Genomic DNA, 23,879 nt, shown 5'->3' on the forward strand with positions numbered 1-23,879 from the left:
CATGGATTTCAAGCACCCTTTTAAACCTTTAAAAGTAGTGCTGAAATTTATTTAGCTTTAGGGCCATTTTGTATTCAGGAACCTGTTACTAATTAGTTATGATGGCTATTCATAGTATTGCCTACCTACACAAAGTCTTTCCCGGTTGCTACACACATTTTTGCAGGGGAAAGCATGAGTGACACAAATGCATGTCATTCATCTTATTATAAACATGCAATATTGTATTCCAGAACATTTCCAACTACACAAAATACATGTAGATCTCTCTCTACAGCAACCCCCATCAGGACAATGCCTTGCTGAGCGCTGAATTATCTTTTTATTATGTGAAAAACGATTTCATAAAATTTTGTCAGGGATTTCACCCCTACCTTCTCTTTCAAAGGCTGAGATTTATTTAGAGTTAAATCAGGCTAGCCAAATCTGCTGTGTAGTCCATACAACTAAAGGAAGGTTACCAATATTCACTTGAGTAATTCAAAACTCTTCGATTTTAACATTGTGGAAGCTGGAAGGAAATCTTTAGTAAATGGACGGGCAGTGATGTAGAAATGAAGGCCTAATAGCCACATACAATTGAAAAGATTGGCCAACTCTCATAATTTATGACACTTTATTGTAAGTGTTTGAACAAGGTGAGTGGGAGATGACACACTTCAATCACTTTCACCTATCATAGGCTATCGGTGTATTTCACATCATCTTTCAACTTGTGGAGATGGTTGTCTTTGTTCTACCCTGCAGAGTAGAAGAGAAAATGCAAGTTTAGCACATTAAGAATGTTAAGGCTAAGGAGTATCCCAGCTTCGCCAACTAGTTATTGAAGTACACTGCTCTGCTAGCACTTCCTCTCTCCCCAAATCTTCTAAACACCTCACCAAACATGCAGCTGAGACTGCTTTGGGATAGTACATAAGCAAGTTCACCTACGATTCAGGACTTCCTTTCCTACGCACAGAGCTGGCACCCTCCTACTAGTGGAAGAAAACAGAAGCACATACACTCACCCCAAATCTACGTTCTGTTGTGTGTTGGGCGGAAAGGTGCAAAATGAGCACACAAGCAGCTTGGCTGAGTCCCTATTTCAGAAAAGAGAAAATGAGCAGAGCTGCTGTTTGGCACTCCGGTGCTGGGCAACAGCAGCAGCAAACTGCAATGTCTAGTGCAGCAGGAGAGGCAAATTAAGAGACATGGCCTTGTAGCACTGTGTGTTCTCCCATTAAACATTTGCACTACATTTGACACGTGTGTCTGAAGACGGGAGAAGTCAACAATTATAAATGTTCCCTGCCAAAGTTCATGGTTGAATAGGAGTGAGAATGTGTTGATGACAAAAGCCTGGGTGCCCAACAGGGCAAGAAGATAAGGAACCATGACCCTACATCCATTAGCATACAGACCTAGCACAGATGGAGAATAAGGCAAAGCAGAATTCTATGTATTTATCGAGATATGTCAAATTCAAGACTAATGAGACATTATACAGGAAAAACCCAACCAAGATACAGTACTAAGAAGCCATTCTTAAAGATTTAGTTACAGATAGGTAGCCGTGTTGGTCTGCCATAGTCAAAACAAAACAAATTCCTTCCAGTAGCACCTTAAAGACCAACTAAGTTAAAGATTTAGGTTACCTGAAAACCATTTATATGGTAGGGACATCAGGTACTCAACTTCCAGAGGAAATTATTTTCTTGTCTGAAATTCAGTAATTAATAATATTACCAACAGAAAATCTGCAGTTCCAACAGGTGTGCAAAGGTGGACACAATTCAGGTTGACTTTATGCATTGGATTTGCCCAAATCCAATTATAGGCAGTGATCATTTTAGGCACATTCAACTGATGCACAAGTCCTTTTGGACCTGGAAAAAGGAGGGCTGGGGGCAGGCTTATACACACTCCACCGACGTGTGCTTTGACCCAGAACGCAACCCTTGCGGAAACGGGGAGTTACCTGTGTACTAATGAACATGAAATAGTTTTTATTTTTAAAATCTACTTATTATTTAAGTTGTGGGAAATTATTACCAAAAGATGTAATCTAGTAGAAACCATTTCACTATGTGCAAGGCTAAATCCCAGATAAAATCAGACAAGCTACTACACTTCAGCCACTTTTAAGCAATCTGGATAACACTGACCTACCTTTTAGGATTCTTGCGTTACTAAAATAACATGAAATGTTTTTTAAAGCTGTATCAGTGCTAAAAGTCACCAGTTATAGCTTCCCTATACATCAGTCTGATGAGAATTTAAATTTTAATTGTACACTGCTCACATTTCATATTATGGAAGTACAATGATTAAGTACTGGCACTCACCTTGTTTTTGCATAATTCCTTCTTATCACAGAAGCTGGATTTTCAAAGCCAAGAATACAGTCATGGGCACATCAATGTTTTATATTGTACTAGAGTCTTACCAAGCCACAGGTTTTCCAGCAGGCAAGAAATCCACATCTGCTCAAGCATAAGTTTCTTCAACAATCTGCAAGTCAAAGAGATTTTTCTTACCTTGTTCAGGAAAGAGTAGCTCTTTTAATTCGTTAAAAGTGTTAGAGACAAACCTTACCTATTCTCATTCCCCTTCCTTTCAGGTCTAAATGCTAGACCTATGACTGGGTGAACTCAAGTAGCTATGACTCAAGGAGGTTCCAACTGGTGAAGAACTCTTGCTAGACTTTCTTCGATATTTCAGCAGCGATAGGCAGTTTTAACTAGCTTTTGGAAAGCTGCTCACTATCAGCATAGTATTTTATGCTTTCACTTTTCTGGAAGTTGAAGCTGGTGCTGTCGCTGCCTTGTCATTCTTTAAATATGCTGACTGGTCCACATACACAATAGGCTGCTGGAAGTCCTGTCTGAGTCTCCTTTGATCCACACTTTGGCTAAGAGGTACATCCTAAAGTCTTTAGAGCTGGTTAATTGCTGTCCTCTGCTTACACTTCTCCACATCAGAGAACTAGGTCTAAGTCACTGGCACCAACAACTGGCAACTTACAGATTGCATGATTAAGAATAGCAGAACAGATTAACACACTATAAAATTGGTTCCCCCTCCCCCCACTGTGTGCCATCAAGGTCCCACCCTCTCCCACAAGAACAGAAAAAACTCATCCTCTAGGTTCTGCCCCTACAATCAACAGTAGGCCTGAAAGGGGTGGTTTACATCTACTCTTCTAAGATGAAATCTGCATATGCAGCTTAGTAATGGGAGGATTCCACTTCACAATACCAAAATGATGCCCTTCTACACGTTTTGCCTATTGGATTATAGAACACTTGTTTCCTGTTGGCCAACTACCGAATTCCCACCTTAATATATGCTATTATGATATTACAGTGGTACCTCTAGTTACGAACTTAATTCGTTCTGAGGTCCGTTCTTAACCTGAAAGTGTTAACTAGAGGCGTGCTTTTGCTAATGGGGCCTCTTGCTGCCGCTGCCACACGATTTCCGTTCTCATCCTGGGGCAAAGTTCTCAACTCAAGGTAACTCTTCCAGGTTAGCAGAGTTTGTAACCTGAAGTGTTTGTAACTCTAGGTACCACTGTATAGCACTTCGGGGCTGTATCAGTGCTTGACCCTTGTTTAAGCACACTTGTACTTTTTGAGATTTAACCATAGAATTCTATATAACCACCACCACTGTATGCCTTGTACAAGCCCAACATCCACATTTGGTTGAACCTACAACAATTTTAGAGCAAAGTTTTATAGTGTCTGATAATCCATTCCTATACTGGAATTGTTTACCTGATACTGTTCATTGGCCTAGAGAAGTAGTAACAGAAGAAAATATCCAGCATCATACTGGCAAGTGTCTGAGTTTCTTCTACTCACTGTGCCCTACTCTTCTGGATGTGTACTGACAGAAAGCACTGCTCTGGCAATAGTTAAAAGAGAAGTCTGATCAGGTTGAGAAGGATAGCCTGGGAACATGGCTGTACACAAATTTGGATAAGTGAAGGAGTAGACCACACACCCCTGCTTATGAATTTTATCAAGTTTTGACCACACGATTCTGATGCATAAAAGTATGGATTTATAGCCCACAATACTCCTGTTAGTGACAAATATGTATCATGTTCAGCCCAGATATTTCCTGCTGCTAGATTGTGAACCATTTGGTTTTCACACCACCTTCAAGGCCTACAATCAAGGCATTAGAAAGTGTGTGAAATGTGTTGGGTTTGTTCATAGGTCAGAATATTTATACCCAATTGCAAGGAACTTGAAGGGATTGTGCCTGTGCTGTAAGTTTGTTTCAGATAAGAGAGCATGCAGAAATACACAAAGTGGGAAGTATTGACCATTACAGAAGAACCCATGCTTTGAGGGAAGAAATATATACAAATGAAGTTATACAATTAAGCTAAGTAACAGACCCAGGTCATTGGTTTCAAAGTTTTAATTCAAAAGAGTGTGCGCACACACACTTAAATCTGTTTGAGGTTGGGGGTGGGGTGTTAAGCCTCAACAGTAATAAACCTGTTCTGCCAATGCTTAATGTAGTTCCTGTATATACCAATGAAATGGGAGGCAAACTGAATAAAGCTTTAAAATCTCTCTTTCAATGCTTATTTACTTATAAGTCTTAGGCTAAGAAACAAAGGCTACAAATTAAGATATGCACAAGCCAGAAGTATCTGGAATTTTCATTTGAAAGTAAAGCTTTTTATCATTCACAAGCACTAGTTTAAATGACTCACTCCTAGTTATACAGCTAAGCAAGCTTTAATGCAAACATCTCTTCTCTCCCTTTGCATGTGCAACTCATTTCGTTCGGTTACATGTGCAGAAAACTAAGGTTCTTAAACGATTCAGCATTTCTATAGTTTAAATTAATACAGATTATAATGCACTGATTTTTTTCCTAGCAAGAATATACCCTAAAACTACATTTCTTTATTTAAAGAAGTTTCAGTAAGAAAAAACTGAACTACACAAATATTGGAAAAAATTAAAAGTTCCTTAATTATTTTTAATTCCTGGTACCACTACCACCACTACCACAAATTTACAGGGCAATATACCTGATTTATGAAGAAAAGACAAAGCTACAAACAACAAATTAAAAAAAAAAGTCAGGAATGTACATCTAAACACTACATTGCATTAAATCAATAGCTGCACTCTTTGCAAACTGTGGCTATGACAGTCCTTAAGAAGGGTTTCCTGTTTAAGCTGCAGTAACTTTTTCTGACTATGGTTCATCGCTCCTTCTGTGGCAGATTTTACAGTTCCTCTAATGCATTTGGGACGACTGTCTCAAAGTAACCTGCAGCTTTCCTGACAACTCCTCGCTCTCTCCTAAGAACTGTGTAGCCTGTTGAATACAGGATAAGAAAAGGATTACTCTCAGTGAAACGTTGTATAGTCTTCATATACAACAAGTATTTGTAGCATACCTACCATTATTCTGCTACAATTTTTAGAATCTTCTTCCACCATAGCCACCACCACCTCCTCCTCCTGATCCATAGCCACCTAAAAATGGGAACATGGACTGTTGAAATAAATATTCTTTAGGAGTGTAACAGACACATATGTACTTTAGTAAGTTGTACTTACCACCATAGGGACTGCCTGAGCTTCTGCCACTGAAACTGCTACCTCCTTTCATGGGTCCATAGCTTGAGGCCTGTTGTCCACTATAATTGCCAAAGTCATTATAGTTTCCACTTCCACCGTAGTTGCCTGAGAATAATAAAATGTAAGGTTTGTGTTTATCAGATCAAGAATTATTTGAGAAGTACATTTCAAGTGCACTACAATTCATTCACATTAACTCACCTACCAAGCACAAAATACACTTTAGTATAAAACACGTGTTTCATAACTCCAGATTTCCTGTATGCACATAATGGGATTTCAGCTAACTGGACATAATCATGGCTAGGCTGAGTAACTGCAATTGTTCCCAAGAGCATTCAAAATACACATGCAAAAATTTATTTCCTGTTCAGTTCTTGCCAACCTTTGTTATATTGGAGAAATAAAAAAGGCTCACTCCTTTGCTAAATCATTAAGGGTTCCTGTTCTTTTAATTAACCGCATTAATAACTCTGGATACTTAAAATTCTGCTGTGTTAACTTAACCAAGTTCAAAGTTTCTTGAGAGAAGTATGAACAAGATTATTATTCTTTTTCAAAAAATGATTATTGGACAGTAGTCCAGTCCCAGAAAATGAGACTAGTATTCCAATCCACACTGAAAGACATTCACTAGCACAGATCCAAAGTTCCCCAGATCTGAGCACTGAACAGATGGATTGGACTCTTTCCTCTGCACTCCAATGCCAGCACAAAATGCAGAGGCAGAAAGAAAACAACAACAGTAAATGATTCACAAGGAGTTTCAGGTAAGAGAGGGAAAGTTTGTAGCTTACATTAACATAAAGATTCTTAAATAAATTATGGGCAATGGAACTAGCTGGCTAGAAAGTTGTAGTTGTTCCTTTATTAGGTTTTAAGGCTTAATGAATGTTTGTATGAAGCAATGGTGGGGAACCTCATACCTAGGCACAAAAGACAGTGCTGCAGGCCTCTCTATCCAGCCCTTGGGACTCAGCCCAGGTCACACTGCTCACTAGCCCTCCTTTCTACCTTTCTTGAGGGTTCTGCCTGGCTGGAATGTGTCAATGAGCTCTTTGCCCCTGGCTGGGGGATAGAGAAGGGCATGTGCAGAAAACTACAGGGGTACTTTCCTTTGCACACTTTTGCCTTGGGCTCTGTCCACTGGAAGGTTGCTCAGGTGGGAAAGCAAGCCCTCTTTCTATAGATCTCCTGCTCTGGGGTCTTGTTACCAGTGCAACTCTATAGTTTAAAGAAGACATCCTATAAGCCTGACCTGGGGGGCGGGGAACCATGAAGCTTTCCCATATATCTTTCATACCACTGTGATTTCAAGGGGTTAGAACTTGGAAGTGGTTTTCATTTTCAGCTGAAGTTTACACTGCACAACATTTTAAAAACAGTGACAGGCTAAATGCCTCAAGCTTGTTATCCAACATGAGCAGAACAGATGGATCAACACAATGTACTTCAGGATTCTTACCACCGAAGCTCCCCCCTTCATTGTAACCATCATAGCCTCCACCTCCTCCGCCATATCCACCACCTGGGGTTCCATATGTCGGGCTGCCACCGTAACCTCCTCTGCCGCCGTACCCAGGACTACCTCCATAGTTCCCACCTTGAGAAAGATCAATAAAAGTGACAGGAATGTGAATGTTTTGTTATGTTATGAAACAACATGATCTAAACACAAAAGTAACTGGGAACTGTAAAGCAGTATCCAAAAAATCACCAATACTGCATGGAGACCAACTACTACGAAAGGCGTATTATGACTTGGTAATAACTACTAATCAAGTCAACCCAATGGAGAAGTCCAAATAAAATCAATGACCTAGCCACGACTGTCTAAGGATTTGTAGTCACAATTTGCTGTTTACAATCAATGGAAACCATTTCATGTCCACAGATGAAGACTGGTTGCCACTGAGCATGATTCATCACTTGATTACTGGAAACTGCCAAGTATTCCAAGTGCGAGGAGAGGCTCTATCTGTCATGGGTCATTCAAGCAGCTTGAGGATTACCCATATTTTGGTTATTTATCCTGCTCTGAGAAGGCTTTGTGCATACCCAACTATATTTTGGCTGCAGTCAATAACACAATTCCAAAGTCTCTTAATACGTTACATACATTTCACAAATCTAAAAAGAATCTGATCCAGTGGAAGCTCTTACTAATAGAAAGAGCGAGCGGAAGGGGGAAGTGTTTGCCAATTTCACCAGTAGCCCTCTGTGCCACCCCTATGCAACTTTTATTGGAGATTCCCCAACTACCTGGAGCACTTTTTTAGGGGACTTCCTTCCCTGCCCCCAGGGGTGGAGGCACTCCCATGAGCAGAATTTTGTTCACAGGAACATAGGATTCATGACACTGGATTAGATCCAGACTGGGGCACAATCAACTGTCCTTCCAGATGGCAGGGCTTTGTGGAATGACAGGGAAAATGCATCTGCAGCCCTGCCACTCTTTGTGGCCAAAGTGGAAGGTGGGGAGGGGAGACATTCCAGGCTGGAAAGGCAATTGGGCCTGACAGCATCACATGACAGCAGTGAGACCAGTGAGATCAGTGGATCCTGGCTTGTCTCAGTCCTATTGCCTTTATTGGAATGCCACATTCCAAGACCTACCACTGGCTACTTAAATGATGTATCTGAAGAAGTATGCATGCACATGAAAGCTTATACAAACTTAGTTGGTCTCTAAGGTGCTACTGGACAATTTTTTTATTTATTTCGACTGTGTCAGACCAACATGGCTACCTACCTGAATCTAAATGATGGACAGCCTGCCATCAGCTGCCCTGGACAAGTTTGGTGATCACCCAGTCTGATATAAGGGTGGTTTTTTTAGTCCCATGGGATACGTTAATCATGACTAAAGAGAACCCAATTTCTTGTAATACCTAGATTTTCCACAAGTTGTCAGCTTCCCTTTCACATTTCTCACATTAAGATACATCAGGCAGATCTAAGCGACTGACACCCCTCCCTCACAAGTATAACTGAACTGGTATTAGCAATGTTATTCTTACCATCACCAAAACCATTGTATCCATCACCGCTCCCGTAACTTCCTCTGCTGCCACCACCACCACCACTTCCGCCACCGTAACCACCTAAAATCAGAACAAAATGTGTAAGATACAGTGATGCACTGTAATTCAGGGTAGTATTTTTGGAAGGGGGTGGAGAAGCAAGAACAGATGTTTACCTCTGCCACCAAAACTTCCTCCTCTGCCATAACTGCCACCACTGCCTCCAAAGTTCCCACGGCCCATGAAGTTGCCTGAACTGCTTCCACGACCTAAAGAATAAAGAGAGTGAATTATTAAAATGCTTGTAGGCAATTATCGCCACAGGCTGTGCTATTATGTAACAAACTCACTTCTCTGTGCAGTTGCCGTCTGCATTTCTTGCTTGGAGAGAGCTTTCTTCACTTCACAGTTATGTCCGTTTATAGTGTGGTATTTCTGAACTAAAAGAAGTTTTGAAATGATCCTTATTATAAAAATGCACACAATTGAATAAGCACTTATGCCATATTATTGAGAAGATATTTTCACAGGAGCAGCAGTATTATTTAGTTTTATTTCCTCCTTATAATCAGGAAAGGAAACTCTAAAAATACCATAAAACAAAAGACACATAGCACAAAGAGCCAAAGAAAGGAAGTAAGGAAAACAGTGGGCAATGAAGTTTGTTTCTTAGATCTCTGTGGGCAGAATATATCATAAAATGGATGCTCAGCATCCCTCTCATCTCACCTCCTCATAAGGAAGGAACATCTCTGGAGCCTAGAAATTATTTGGGGGGAGTGGGAGAAGGAAAAATTCAAGGGGAAAAGGGCTCCTCAGAGAACAAATGACTCATGGAATCCAAGCAGTGCTTGAATGATAGGGAAACAGTAGGAAAGACCATAATGAAATAAAAAAGCTTCCCCGTTCCAATTTTAGCCAACCAAGTCCTCCATAGACCTCCATTGTGCGGTACCTGATGGTCATTTGCGTTGGACTCTTCCCACTCAACCCAGGTGCGCTCATTTTCCTGCTGGATTTCCAAGAATGTGCTTGCTTTGGACCCAAGGTTCTTTAGGATCCTAGCATTGTCCAGGCTATATTTTAAAGCAGTTAGCAAGTCTGTTGTACCTGGCTCTTAAGTATACTCGATTAGTGTGAAGGATGTTTGAAACCTGGGGGTGTAGCATGAAATTCTTACTTGCAGGAGAGAGAGCATGTGACCAAACCAAGTGGGAGGGGGGAGGAATAGGGACAGGTAGACAGCCAGCTAGATCCTTACAAGGGTCCCAGCAAGGAAACTGGATTGATTGAGTAAAACAACAACAAACAGTACAGGCTGGAAACTGGACTGTCTTTCTCAGCTAGGCACATAACTACAAAGACATGTTAGAAAGATTCAGGCAGGGGAGGGGGATTGAAGAGAGGTTGGGGGCAAATCATGCTCCTCATGGTCTAAGATTGTAGGAAAGCCACCACACAAAAAAAGTTCAGGAGAGAAAAGCATCCGCCCCCCAGCACTATATTGAACTTTTAAAGGGTAATCTTTTAAAATATATTCAATTTAGTAAGAAAGCAAATGGGAAGTCTAGTTCTTACAGTATTTTTTTTGTTCACTAGGAGAAAGTTCCATGCATCAGTAGCTTGAAAGAAATATTAAAAGGCTGCACAAAAGGAAAGCATTACATACCAACAATTTTGTCGACTGTATCATGATCATCAAATGTTACAAAGGCAAACCCTCTTTTCTTTCCACTTTGTCTGTCTTCCATTACTTCTATGGTTTCAATTTTGCCGTATTTTTCAAAGTAATCTCTTAAATTATAGTCTTCTGTGTCTTCTTTAATTCCTCCCACAAATATTTTTTTCACTGTTAAATGAGCACCAGGTTTCACAGAATCCTACAAAATCACAAGTTACATTTAGTATCTCAGCCTTCCAAGATGGTGCCATGCCTAAATACTTACAATTGTCTTACAAAAAGATTTGCAAATGATTAAAAGTTCCTACAATTAAGGTGTGACAAATTCAGTATATATACTTAAATATTCACTTACTTCTCTAGAAACAGCTCTCTTTGGTTCCACCACACGCCCATCAACTTTATGTGGTCGGGCTGCCATAGCAGCATCTACTTCTTCCACACAAGAATAGGTCACAAAGCCAAAGCCTCGGGAACGTTTCGTCTGTGGGTCTCTCATCACCTTCAAGAAAGTTGAGGCATATAACAATAATTTAGGCACTGACTTTTGTGAATGCTGCAAACCTGTGCATACTTACCGAGGAGTAAGCCCCACTGGAAACAGTGAGACTTTCTTCCAAGTAAGCACACATAACATTGTTAACAGTAAACTGAATGTTATGATCACTTACCACACAATCTGTAAGTGTGCCCCATTTTTCAAAATGTTCTCTTAAACTATCATCTGTAGTTTCAAAGCTCAGGCCACCAATAAACAGTTTTCTCAACTGTTCGGGTTCTTTAGGATCGTAGCCCTGAAAGAAGAGAAGTTTCAATATGCTGTATGAGATTTGTGTTATTGCAGCGAAGTCCACCCACACAATTCACAGTAACTTACTGTCTTTATCACACTTCACTACAATTAGGTACTATTATACTGCTTTGCTGTATTTTTTAATCAAAAGTGAGGTCTGTAAATATTTAAATAAATAATAAACTCAATTGGCTCATGGTTCCTCTCTCGGTACACTTTCTTCTACATAAACAAGTTTAAAGGGTGCAAATCCAGGATTTTGTTACATAGTGTATAAACAGTTCTTACAGCCTCATTCAGTGCATGTTTACTCAGTAAAGTAGCCATCCAATGCGTCCTAGGCAAGTTTATGGAAAAGGAATCCCATTATGTTCAACAGTGCTTACTCTCAAGTCTATCTTAAGTACAACCCTCTACACATTTACATGAAATTAAGTCCCACTAGATTCAATGGGATTTTGGAGCAGGCATGCAAAGGTCTGTGCTGTTAGTGTGCTAGAGGCAGCTAGGATAAGGACATAAACTTCAACTAAGAATCTAACACTTTCATCAACTGATGTCTTTGGTCTGTGCATAAAAAGAAATGTTGACTATTTCAAGTTAAGTTAAAAGCAGTAACAAACAAAAAACCTTTAATGCCATGTCGTGAACTTCAGAGGATAGACAACTCTAGCAAAAGTTGGCTAATCACTAAACACATCAACTAATGGTACTTATAATTTTCTACTTACCAAGCCTAACATCTCAACCCCCAGATTTATTTGTTTTTTGCAGGAAGAACTAAACTTTAGGCTATACAACATGAGAGAGCAGCATCCAGTCCTACTTAACTTTGTAAAGTTCAGAATAATCTGCACACAACGGATTAAGAATGTTGCTACATTTTTTAAATAGCCAACTGCATTGCTTATGGCTCAGAAACACACCATTGCACTACAAAACAAAGGTGTCCTCTGTGCATGGCATAACTGAAAAAGTTTCAGGAGACACAGGATTTGTCCCCATATAGATGAATCCTAATGGAATACCCATCATTCCAAAGAGTAGATGAAGTATTTCAATTTTAAGAAACATAAGGAACAAGATGTTCTTACCCATTTTATGATATCACTTTCTCGTTTACACTTCATGTACCAAGGCAGGGACCACCAATGTGGTACTCATGGAGCCTAGGGTGCCTTCCAGTATTTCCAACGGCACCCGCAAAAGGTCTCAAGAAACATCCTCTAAAAAATCCACAATGCCTGAGAGACTCTTTGTTCTTTCTGCTCAGTTCCTCTTTACACTGGCTCAGTCTCTCCTACACTGAACACCCCCCCCCCACTGCCATCACACATTTCATTAGATGCCAAGGCTGGACACTCACCCCTCCCCTCCCTTTCAAACAAGAGTTTCTCTCCGTGACTGAGCACAGCAGAGACTGATGAGGGGCATGCCTGCCCCATTCTGTGGTCATCTTTTTCCTGCTCTTTCAGATGTGGCAACCATTTTGTGTTATGCTGCAAACTCCATTGTATCAGTTTTGCTATGTCACGCCCCCATGGGAACCGTTTCGTGACGAGCACCCAAGGAACTTCGCATTAAGGTTGCATAAATAATGTGTTGAGAGCTATTATTTATAAAATTATGTCCCTGCTGGGGGAAGGCTATAGATCCAACAGTTCCATACCCTTCCCAGTTCCTCTACACACACACACCCAAACCAGGGAGGTGACTGACAGCTCTGGAACTGGTGTAATGAATTTTATGGGGCATAAAAATAAAACCTCAGGGAAGGATGAAGAAGCACAAGAATGCTGCTCTGCCCTCATGTCTCCCCTGCTCATACAATTCCAGCAGGGCACTGGTAATGGTGGTTCATTTGCCCATGGTTCCTCTTTTAAGCTGCAACCTCAGGTGCCTTAGTTTGCAGGGAGAAATTACATGTTTTATTACAGGTGATGTATGAGAGACTAAATGAAAGCCTAATGTTAAAGTCTTCAAACGGAGGAGCTATAATTCCAAGGAATAGAAAAATATAAATGTTTCCTTTTCTTTTTTATATACTACACTCTCACTTCACAATGTGTTTACTTTCTCCCTCAGAAGCAGGTTAGATGCTGCAGGAACTCCCCAATATCAACCATTGTATTTTTAACCATTGCTCCTTGAAAGTAGTACATTTCTCTGAATTAAGCTACTGATTCTTCTGGGGAGACTACAAACTAAGTAACAGATTTCCCTAAATTATATTTTATTTTGTCCCTACACAAGAGGCTTAACAGCCACATGTTTTCAGAGAAACAAATACAATGTTCTGCAACAGCCTTCTTAACAGACGCCCACAGCATTCCTTATTATTAGTGGAGAAATGTATGCCTAGCTAACACAGTTGAGCAGAAAAGCATAGCTCACATCGCCAATTCTACAAGACTTTAATCTTTCCCATCATGGTTTTTATGGCAACTATTCTGGAATACTAGGGGGCTTCTAGGTAAAACCTGAATTATGGAAGCTGGTTGCCAAATGGACATGGTATTGTGGTCATCCAGTCTCTCCTTTCCCGTGAAACATGCATGTTTACCAGGAAGCAAGTCCCAATGTTTTCAGTGGGGCTTAAATTGTGCAGGACTACAGCCTTTGTCTCTGATCTCCTGCTGGACCTGCAGATGCAATATTTGACAAAATGGCCACCCTCAACCTCCTTATTTGGGTGGGGTCTTGAGGCTCTTTGCAGCTCTTGATTTCTACTACTGAAGTGTCCCATCCCAACATTTCTCTTCAGAGCTGCTTTGACAGCAAGCATCCAAGGTGTTCCTTACATCTAAGTCACCCACAGCCAAACATTCATGCTTGGAGTTAGGAGAGCAAGGTTGGGATCTTCCTTCTTCTTATGTTCAGAACTCTTATGGGGATGATACCCACCCCAGATCCAAGCTAGAGAGCAAGGAACGGGCTCCACATCTCCCTTGACAAAAGGTGAGGGCAGCTAAAAAAACCCTAAACTTCTGGTAAGTTCCCATAAAGCAGGACCTTTGTCATGATGGACTCATTGCAAAATGGCAGCTAGCTCTCCCTTGTTCCTCCTGCCTTCCACAAACAGGATGTCTTTAGATCTTATGCATTCCATTCATCTGTGGGCAGTTGGTGGATGGTGCTGCCTCACAGTAAGATCTTGTGGTTTTTTGGAACTCTACAATTATACAACACAAAACTAAAACCATAACCCATTACAAGCCACCATTCAGAGTTTGTAAGAAGTCATGGGGGGCATTGGAGCAGGGAAATATATGGATTCTCAAAAACAGCTTTATTGCTAAAGAGCTACACTTTATTGCCCACTACAACTGGTTCAGAAATTGATCATCCCCACTCCTGGCAGCATCTGGCCTTGTTATCAGTCATACAGTAAACCTATGTTAGGTCTGACACACCTTAAGATTGCAGACATGACCTTCTATGACGTAATGCTCCTCTGCTTTGAAGACTATTGAACACCTTACCCCCAACACACTAGTTTTCTATACTGAGTATCTTTTTATGAAGACGTATCCAACAATGGATGCAGTCCGAAATTTCTAGATCCTAATCAACAGGCAATACTCAGTCCTTGCTCATTTCTGTATATTGTATTTCTGGAGAACCATTAAAAGCTTAGTAAAATGCCTGTTCATAGAATTTGATCACTTTTATACCATTACAGACACAGCACTGCTGGTTTTCCAGTTCAAGACTTCACAGTAACACTCTCAATATGCATAAGTATTAAGTTAGAAGCTATTATAGAAATCACCAACTAGTGTGGCGAATGAAAAGCATAATACATGCGTAAGAGCCAAGCAGAAGAGAAGAATGCAATGTAGCATCTGAGCAAACACAGTGTTACCAAAGCAGCAGAAAGCAAGAATTCTCTGTTTACCCATGTAACAGAACTAGGAAAAAATAAAGTATTCCACCTGTGAAGATCTTCTTCCCCTCCTCTTGTAATCTTCAGCCTCTCTCTCATCTTTACACGCCATTTTTGGAGAGCGTTCTGACTCAGTTGCTCCTTTTAACCTAGATAACAAGTAGCACGAGTAATTTACCCGTTCCTAAAAGTTTTTACTTTCTTACTCTCATACAAATAAATGGCTTATTTTAGTGAAGCAAGCATATGGAAGCCACTTTAAAGGGATGGTACTGTATGAGAGAATGAAACAATGTCTTTAATCTCAAGCCATTTATCCTGAAATATGGAACTCATCTGTTTGCACCCTGAATTGCAAAGCAGTAGCTAGCAAAAAAGGGGAACAAATGCCTGAATAGGTTGGCCAGGCATATAACCTGACAGTATCACTGGAAATATATTACTATTTTAAAATGCGACAGTATCTTTATTTATTGTGGAAGCCAATTCAATAGCAAGCCAATCAGACACTGTTCAGATGTGTGTAAACATGCTTTAGAGTACCCGAGATTAGTTTAAAGGCAGGTCTCTGTGCTTCAACCCCTATAGTCCACTGACTGAAGGAAGGCCTGGTGGAGGAGCGGGAAGGAATCAAGAGCCCAGTCTCCCTTTAACAGCCAGCCAGTGCCCTTTCTCTCACCCCTATGCCAACGACTCCGCTCTTCCACCTCTCCCCCTCAATGTGTTGTTCGAGTCCACCAAACCTGCCTCTCCATGCAAGGCTTACGTCACAGCTACTCTGCCTTCAAATCTGGCGCCTCTCGTTCCTGCGAGACATCCGGGTCCTTGAAGCAGAGGCGGCCTTTCTTACTAGGCCAGTGGCTTAAAGAAAGAGGTGGGAGAGACTGACGTCCTTGTTTCCCTGCTTACAGCTGGGGTATCACTGAACCAGCAGTTCTGATCCTCAATACAGATTCAGATACCTATCTCACAGCGATGGCCATGTCCCTAGATGCGCCATTTCCTGCTTCCCACGGAGAAGCAATAATTAAAAAATCCCTCAGCAGGATAAAGGTGCCCATAACAACTCCACAGAGAAGCCCCCAGTTTGGGGCACTAGCATGTGCATTGCCTTACAAAGTGCCATCAAACAGAGGCACTGCTTATCTTTCTAGCCTCATGTCCTATTTCCTGTGAAACACTTACATTTAAATAAATAGCCCTGCCAATGCAATTCTCCCCATAATTCAGGTTGGAGAGGGGCTGCTGGCAGAGTGATTTAGGACAACCCTCCAGTGTTTCACTCCTCATAATTGCAGGCTGCATTGTTTTCAGCAACCCTGCAGTGTGGTCTGGTGGTGTTGCAAAACAGGGTGGATACGGGTGGTGCATACAGCCCAGGTTGGACAGAAGAAGTGGCTTACAACAACCCTGCAATGTAGTTCATTGCAATTATGTTACTATTGCAAGTTGTAGGGCTGTGCTATTAGGTCAAATCTAGCAATTATGTCCTGAAGATTCTTACTCCATTTATTTGTATGCAGAAGGGGTGTAGTTTTGGTCAAAAATATCAGCCGCCACCTGTTATGCTGAGCAGGGACATTTAACCTTCAAAATTTTGCCTTTTTGTAGGGGACAGCTGTTGCCAAACCATAGTTACATTAAAATAATGGAAGAAAGAAATGGCCAATTAAAGCAAGAAATTCAAGAGGCCTTCTCTGAATCCTTTTATAACTCAAGACAGACAGTAGCTTCTACTGAAGGGGTTCAACACCTCACACTTGGGGTCCCTTCTAACTCTACAATTCTATGACCCAGGTCCCTAACACTCAGCTTAGATAAGCAAAGCTATAGAGAGAATGCAAACCCTGAAACAGTGCAAAAAAGCAAGCCCCAATACACCCTGCATAGCTGGTTTCAGCAAGAAGGCCAAGGAGAACATTAGTATCATGAACAGCATATAGTTCTTGTTACAGGTACAATACAAAGCCCTTTTCCTGCTACAGGTAAACAGGATTAGGCAAGACTAAGTCACATAAACAATACTTAGATGTTTCAGAAGGTTATTTCTAATTTTCATGTACAAAACAGCAAGTGTTATACCTTCAAGTGCAGGCATCCCCAACCTGCGGCCCTCCAGATATTTTGGCCTACAACTCCCATGATCCCTATCTAAACAGGACCAGTGGTCAGGGATGATGGGAACTGTAGTCCAAAACATCTGGAGGGCCGAAGGTTGGGGGTGCCTGATCAAGTGTTTCTGAAGCTTAATAGGATAACAGATAAAATCTGTATGTCAGCTAGAAATTTTAAAAAACAAAAACCAGAATGCAATGTAGAGCACAACATTGTTATAGTTTTTTTGAAGCAACATGTGTTTGACATTTCAAGTCTACATGTGCACAGGTTTTAATCATGGATAGTTGTCTCCAGACTTGCAAAATATTATTTGGCATGTCATCATACAAAAATGCTTGTTATACTTTAGTTCAGCATTGGTTTGAGGAGGACTTTCATTGAAGCAACACAATCAGGTTCAGTTTTAATTAAATCTAATTTAAGATTTCAAGGTCTGGAAAGTCTTCTCACATCCAATCTTAAAAAGATATTTTATTCACATCCTTATGTTGATTTTTTGTTTACAGAATGGATATAATAAAAATTAAATTGGAACCTTATGGAGCTTTCTTGCAAGTAATTCTATCAAAAAGCATAGGATAGAATGAATTTATAAAGGGGGGGACTCATCTACAAAACTGTAATCACTCAATAGGGCGTTGAATCCATTACTTTCGTTCAGAATTCAGCTGCCAGGCTTTTGATCATACTGCCAGAGAAAGATAATTACCGTAGCTAGATAATGTTATTAAAGAGGCATTCGAAGGCCTGGTTGTTTGCATGAACCAGAAAACTCCAGTCACTGGCTTTAGTGACAGCCACCAAAATACCCAGCAACAGACAGAATCAGGAACAATTCAAAATCAACGTCAAACCACCAGTTATTCAGAACTATTGGGGGGTGGGGGAGAGAACGTGTTTTCATCTCAAGCACCATTGGGCCACGTGGACAAGTGCAAGATATCCCATAACAATATTAGAACTGAAAGCACCCGAAGAATTGATTTATGGGAGGCAGTTAGTCTTAGTTGTTCTGCTGCTGTGTGGGAGGAACTGGGTGCTTTTATTTGTTAACTATTTTATTTTCATTTTTAAAAAACCCCACACAGGTTATGCAGCTAAAAGATATAGCAAATTCTAATACTTTTTTGGGGGGGGGGGTTGTCCTCAGCCAGGTTCTCAGGATGTGTTTCGTCGTCGCGCTCGTCAGTGGGATTTCACTTTGAAAGGTTATACTGCTTTTAAACTTTAAAAAGGCGAAAGCTGCACAAGTGGCTCGGGAAGTCGAATGAGAACCGGCGAGACCATCGAGTGATCGGCACTTGGATCAAGTCACGGGTTGTAATTTGCATATATATATATATTTATATATATATATTCAAGCCTACTACAGAGTTGAGGGAAGGATTTTGGTTTGGGTTCAACTTAGGAAAGGGCCTCCTGCGGCTGCTCTCGCTCAAACTCGAGCCTCTTTCTCCACAGGGTTACAATGGCGCCCAACAGAAGCCTCTCCCGCCCAACTGCCGCCGCCGCCGCCGCCCTCTCGCGCCATTTCGGATAATTAGCTGTTTGCAGCTGGATAAAGCAAGAACCGAGGTGGTTGGTGGGGGGGGGGGGATGGGGAGAAGGCCAGGAGCCGAGCCAGCCAATCACTCTCCCTCCCGCGAGCCCCTCATGCGCCGCGCCACGCGCCCGCTCCCTCTGCAACCCCCACCCACCCACTCTCACGCCCGCTCCGCAACCGCCGTTGCAGGACCCTCTCCCTGCCTTCCCGCGCGGCGTCGGCGCCGACAAACGTTACCTCCATTTTGTGACTGGGTTTAGCCTCCTTCAGCCTCAATATGGAGCCGAGAGGAAGAGGGTGGGCGGGGCGGGTCAGAGGAAAAGCGGGGCACGTGAGAGGAAGGCGGGCTCGCGGGGGAGGGAGGGAGAACAGCAAATAAACGGGCGTTTAGCGGGAGTGGGAGGGGAGGCGGGCGCGCGTGTACGAGCGCGGAGCGTTTAATGAGGGCGCTGGAGACGCGGGGGGGGGAGGGGGGGGGAAGCCGTGTTTCGTGCTCGTGCCTGTGCCTGACCACGAGTGAGGGGTGATTCCGGGTTGTGGGTGAGAGGGAAGGTCCCTCACCACCACCACCCACCTTCCCTTTGCCTCAGCCCAGTCGTCCCCAACGGCGCCGCCGCGGCCAAGACAAAGAGCGCGCTGGCACGCGGGACGGGAGCGCGCGCGCGCGGCGACGGCGAATGGGAAAGGGAGGGCTGACGTGTGTGGCGGGGGGGGGGGGATGACAGCTGACGTGGCTGCGAGGGGAAGCGCGCGTAGGCAGGCAGCTGTAGGTAAAGAGGCAGCGCGCGCGCACCCGCATAGCTTCTCTTGCCTCTTTACCTCAGGGACGCAGGAGCCTCGCGGTGGGGGCGCCAGTTGTTGTTGAACTCGCCCATTCCCGCCAGATTTGGCCCAGCGGCCAGGGATGATGGGAGTTGTAGTCTGAAGCGGGGACGGGGACGCTGCATTAATGCCACCCACTTCGAATATATAACTGATCTGTAGAAAGGTCTGAAAATAGAGGCGATGGATGCGCTTTTGTAACACACAGAAAACCCACACACCTTTATTAATACAGTTTAAAGAGAGGAGGAAGGTTGCTTAACCGAGTCGGAGCTGCCGCTTCGTGCGTCCCCGATGGCTCCCCACAAATAACATCATAATATACTGGTTGTAGTTGTTTAGTCGTGTCCGACTCTTCGTGACCCCATGGGCCAGAGCACGCCAGGCACTCCTCTCTTCCACTGCCTCCTGCAGTTTGGTCAAACTCATGTTAGTAGCTTCAAGAACACTATAATACAAAGTTCCAGTTACAGATAGGTAGCCGTGTTGGTCTGCCATAGCCAAAACAAAAAATTCCTTCCAGTAGCACCTTAAAGACCAACTAAGTTAGTTCTAGGTATGAGCTTTCGTGTGCATACTGTGTCTCTGAAGAATTGTGCATGCACACGAAAGCTCATACCTAGAACTAACTTAGTTGGTCTTTAAGGTGCTACTGGAAGGAATTTTTTGTTTTGACTATAATACAAAATAAGCGCAGCTGAGCAAGAGGCCACTGCTGCTTCCATTTCCCCCCCGCGCTGCTCTGGGCTGCGTTGGAGAACCAGCCATGGCGCCTCTCAAGAGTACCAATTCGAAGCAGCGGCAGCTGTTTACTTGCAAGTGTTTTGCAGCCGCTAATTTGCCTGTTTTCGTGGGCACGCGAGCAGCAGCAGCAGCTGTTTTGTTGCGCCGCTTTTGCCCCGGAGTTGTCTTGAGGAGAAGGCAGGCGGTTGCAGCGCGGAGGAGGGCCTCCCACCACCCAAGAGATGCTACCATCTCCTTGGGGTGCTTCAGCTGGCCGGGGGGGGGGCTCTCCTGAGTCGCTGGGCATGGCCGGTTCCTCTGCAATGCTGTCTGGACTAGAAACCTGTAAACTTTATACCATAAAAATCCACAATTTCGAGGTGTACGAAATCAAGGGGCGTAGCTGTGGGTGTGCAGCTGCCTCCCCTAAATCAATACAAATGAGGTTCTGTCTCCCCTTAACAATAGCCTGCTCCCCACAAACAAAAAATCCTGGCTATGCCCATGTACAAAATTACATGGCGTTAAAATGTATCATCCAATTCATATTCTCTCAAAATAGATAATTTCCCCCCAATCTCCATGCTTAATACTTTGTAGCTTTGATCTAATTCTCCTAAGGGTTGTTAGAGTGGAGAGGTAGGAACACAAACACTTCAAATCCCATAGCTAAATAAGCATGGTTGTCTCAAAGGTCTTGTGACACCCAGGGCTGTCTTAAGCATATGCAGTGCCGGGGTGCAAAGATCCACCTGGTGCGCCCCCATCCTGGTTGTCCAGTCCCAGGCATGCAGGAGGGTGGAGCTGGCCGGCCGCCTCAGCATCTCACTGGCTTGGTCGCCCCCGAACTCGTGGCGCAGAGCCACCCGCAGCAGGAGAGCCCAACTGGCAGGTGGGCTCTTCCCCAGACTCAACTCTCGGGCCCCGGACTCTCGGCCTGGCGCCCCTGAGAGCCCGGCGCCCAGGTGCCCCGCACCCCTACTGCCTATGGGTAAGACGGCCCTGGTGACACCTTGTGAGTGGAACCTCCATCTAAATCTGCATTGGCTTTCATGCACAGTAACAATTCCATTTGAATTCTCATCTGTACTGACGTGGCAAAAATGGCAGAAGCAAAAAAAAGGGCTCAAATGTGTTTCATCTAGCCCAATTCAACGTATTTTTATGTGGTGAATCACCCTGTGATCTTCAGATAAAGGACAGTATGCAAATATGATAATTAATTTTAAAAAATTATTTGGGTGGAGCTTCCTTCTGTGTAAAGCTCTGTGCTTCGGGGGTTACCATGTCTGGGATTTGGTCAGACAACATGTTCTGGATGGTATTGCACTTACTGAAGAGCAAGGGTGTGAATTGGGAGTTCAATCTAGAGCGATCATTGTCACTTCAAGCTAAGGCGACCTCAGCAGCTGCTTAGGTTGGTCCATCAGCTACAGCTTTCTCTGGGCAGGAGTAGTCTGACTACAGTTATCCACACCCTGATAACCTCCAGAATGGACTTTTATAATACACTTTCTATGGATCTTCCAATGCTTGAAGGCTCTCCAGAATTTGCAACTAATGCAGAATACGGTGGCAAGAATATTGATACGAGTAGCGGGGTTGTTGTGTATAGAACACCCATTCTCAGACAGAAGCAACTGGTTGCCAGCTATCTTCTGGGTCTAACTGAAGGACTTAAGTTGATATCTAAAGCCCTGAATGGGCTGGATCCCAAATATCTGAGAAAACACTTTCTCCTATATCCACCTGCCCACATACTAAAATCAGTGGAAGAGACTTTCCTAGTGATTCTTGTATTAAAGGACCTGTCGAGTGCAGCGACCTGTGGAAGGTCTTTTTCAGTGCTGGTTTTGCATCTTTGGAATTACCTTCCCACAACTCTGTTCTTTCATATGCCTGTTGAAATCCCACCTTTTCCACCAGGCTTTTAGTGGCTAATAGGTTAATCCATTTTAACGGTGTTTTTATGTTATGCTTTAAGTTATGTAACTTGTGAGAATGATGTTAATGCTTTTGTTTATTATGTAGTTGTTTTTTTCTTGTTTGTAAATATAGTGAAGGGCAGTATGTAAATATCTTTAAAAGGAAACTAATAAATGATGGTTGCATGTGCAGTAATTACATTGCAGTAATTTCACACATGACATGTGTGCCTGCAAAAAACCTGATGTGGTTGCTTGTAATTCTTCAATAATATGCAAGATTAGCAAATATAAATGAGATTGCTTCTCTTTTCTCATAACTGTGTTTTAATTTTCAGATATATGTAAGTGAAGGCAAGGAGACAAGACATTAAATTCCAAATATTTGAGCTGTCAAAACATAACCAGAACATCAGTATGCAGGATGGTGTGTTTATTTTGTTTTCTGTTTTGTTTGTTTTGCTGTTGTGATTTGGTTCAACCCATCCTGTGCACTCAGTTACAGACGGAAGAAATTTTAGGACCATAAAATATCCATCTCTGTTTGGCCAGAGGAAGCAGAGAATGGAAGGAATTGAGATGTTTCCATATTTTATTTAAGGATAACTAATTCAGTTTGTTGCTCTTTGTGATAATGACTTCTAATTCTACAGTCACTCTTTCCCTTTGAAGTCCCTTTGTTTGATGAATAAATCTGCAATGTGAATGTAAGGTTTCCTGTGATTATTAATTTGAGAATTTTAATGAGACATAGCTGCATTATTTGATGCATATTTAATTTTTAAATTATTTGCTCTGAAGATCAAAACTAGAGAGATGTGAATGTGTCCTTTCTGGCTTGCTTCTTAGAACCCCTGATGAGCAAGGTAGAAAAAAAATAGATCATTTTCCTTCCATGACTGCAATGCAGATCTGATTGTGGGAGTGGTTGCTAGCAAACACCATGGGGTCTGTGTTCAGCCAATAACAGCCAACTCTCGCAGGCTGAATTTAAATATATGTTGTTGGTCTGAGTTGCCATTTTCTGGCTTCTAAACAGAACAAATATCACTTTTTCTATTAGCCCCAGCAATTTCTTAAGCACACTGGCAGGCATTCATCGAACAACCAGCAATGATTACTTGTAAACACTGCTAATTCTTTGGTCAAATTATACAATTGCAAGCTATATAGCCCCTTTAAACCGGAGTACTATGATTTATGCCAGTCCAGACAGGCAGCTTTCGAGTTCTGCCATGGTGATGGCTGGCTTTCACTGAGCAGGAAAGCGGAGGAGAAGAAAATGACAGAAACACAAAACAAGAGAGCGTAGCAGCCCTAACAGCTGCTTACTGAGTATCCATGGTAATACCATCGGCACACACAAATCACTGAAAAGACGGTGCTTGCCCATGTTAACAATGTATAGATTGAGTTAATCTGCACATAGGGACAAGAAAACATCACATCACATCAGCCCACTGCACATCCTACCAGATACTGACATTACAGCTCCCTGCACTATATAAGCTGCTGAAGTGTGCAAGCAGCGAGAGCCCTGTGAGAGCCTTCAGAAATTTTGGTCCATGACTACAGTGATGATAATCCCTACAAGGCAGGTTTGAGGGAGTCTCAGGCAAGCTGCTCTCTCCAACATAGTACCCTTCTCATAGGCAGCTCCCCACATCCATGAGCTTGCTCTGTGATGGGGTGGCTGGCAGCAGAGGAAATGTGTCCTATAGCCTCCTAGCTTGGGGGGGGGGGTGTCTCAGCTCTGCACCCTTTT

General features: G+C 42.6%; 1 protein-coding gene and 1 long non-coding RNA gene across 13 annotated transcripts; one reads left to right on the forward strand and one right to left on the reverse strand.

The window, feature by feature from the left end:
* Positions 1 to 599: 599 nt before the first annotated feature.
* Positions 600 to 19,274, reverse strand: HNRNPA3 (heterogeneous nuclear ribonucleoprotein A3). 12 transcript variants are annotated; one of them, XM_081848405.1, is made up of 16 exons: positions 18,882 to 19,034; positions 15,033 to 15,132; positions 10,976 to 11,098; positions 10,660 to 10,806; positions 10,293 to 10,503; positions 8,974 to 9,063; positions 8,800 to 8,892; positions 8,621 to 8,704; positions 7,066 to 7,203; positions 5,580 to 5,705; positions 5,421 to 5,495; positions 2,578 to 5,334; positions 2,429 to 2,493; positions 1,638 to 1,701; positions 1,011 to 1,082; positions 600 to 741 (listed from the first exon to the last, which is right to left on the reverse strand). In XM_081848405.1, exons 2-11 carry the CDS (start codon positions 15,093 to 15,095, stop codon positions 5,440 to 5,442), a joined length of 1,131 nt encoding a protein of 376 aa, XP_081704531.1. In that variant the 5' UTR covers positions 15,096 to 15,132; positions 18,882 to 19,034; the 3' UTR covers positions 600 to 741; positions 1,011 to 1,082; positions 1,638 to 1,701; positions 2,429 to 2,493; positions 2,578 to 5,334; positions 5,421 to 5,439. The 12 variants fall into 12 exon arrangements, with proteins under 12 accessions (XP_081704531.1, XP_081704523.1, XP_081704528.1 ...); XM_081848397.1 differs by lacking the exon at positions 2,578 to 5,334; XM_081848402.1 differs by having other exon boundaries at positions 1,638 to 2,493.
* A 157-nt stretch (positions 19,275 to 19,431) lies between these two features.
* LOC309335761 lies at positions 19,432 to 22,820 on the forward strand. The gene is made up of 2 exons (XR_014153714.1): positions 19,432 to 19,632; positions 22,453 to 22,820. It is a non-coding gene; the product is annotated as an uncharacterized lncRNA (long non-coding RNA).
* Positions 22,821 to 23,879: the final 1,059 nt, after the last annotated feature.

This window comes from Podarcis erhardii, assembly GCF_964252035.2.
Source record: "Podarcis erhardii genome assembly, chromosome: 1".
In the NCBI taxonomy this organism is placed as follows: domain Eukaryota; kingdom Metazoa; phylum Chordata; class Lepidosauria; order Squamata; family Lacertidae; genus Podarcis; species Podarcis erhardii.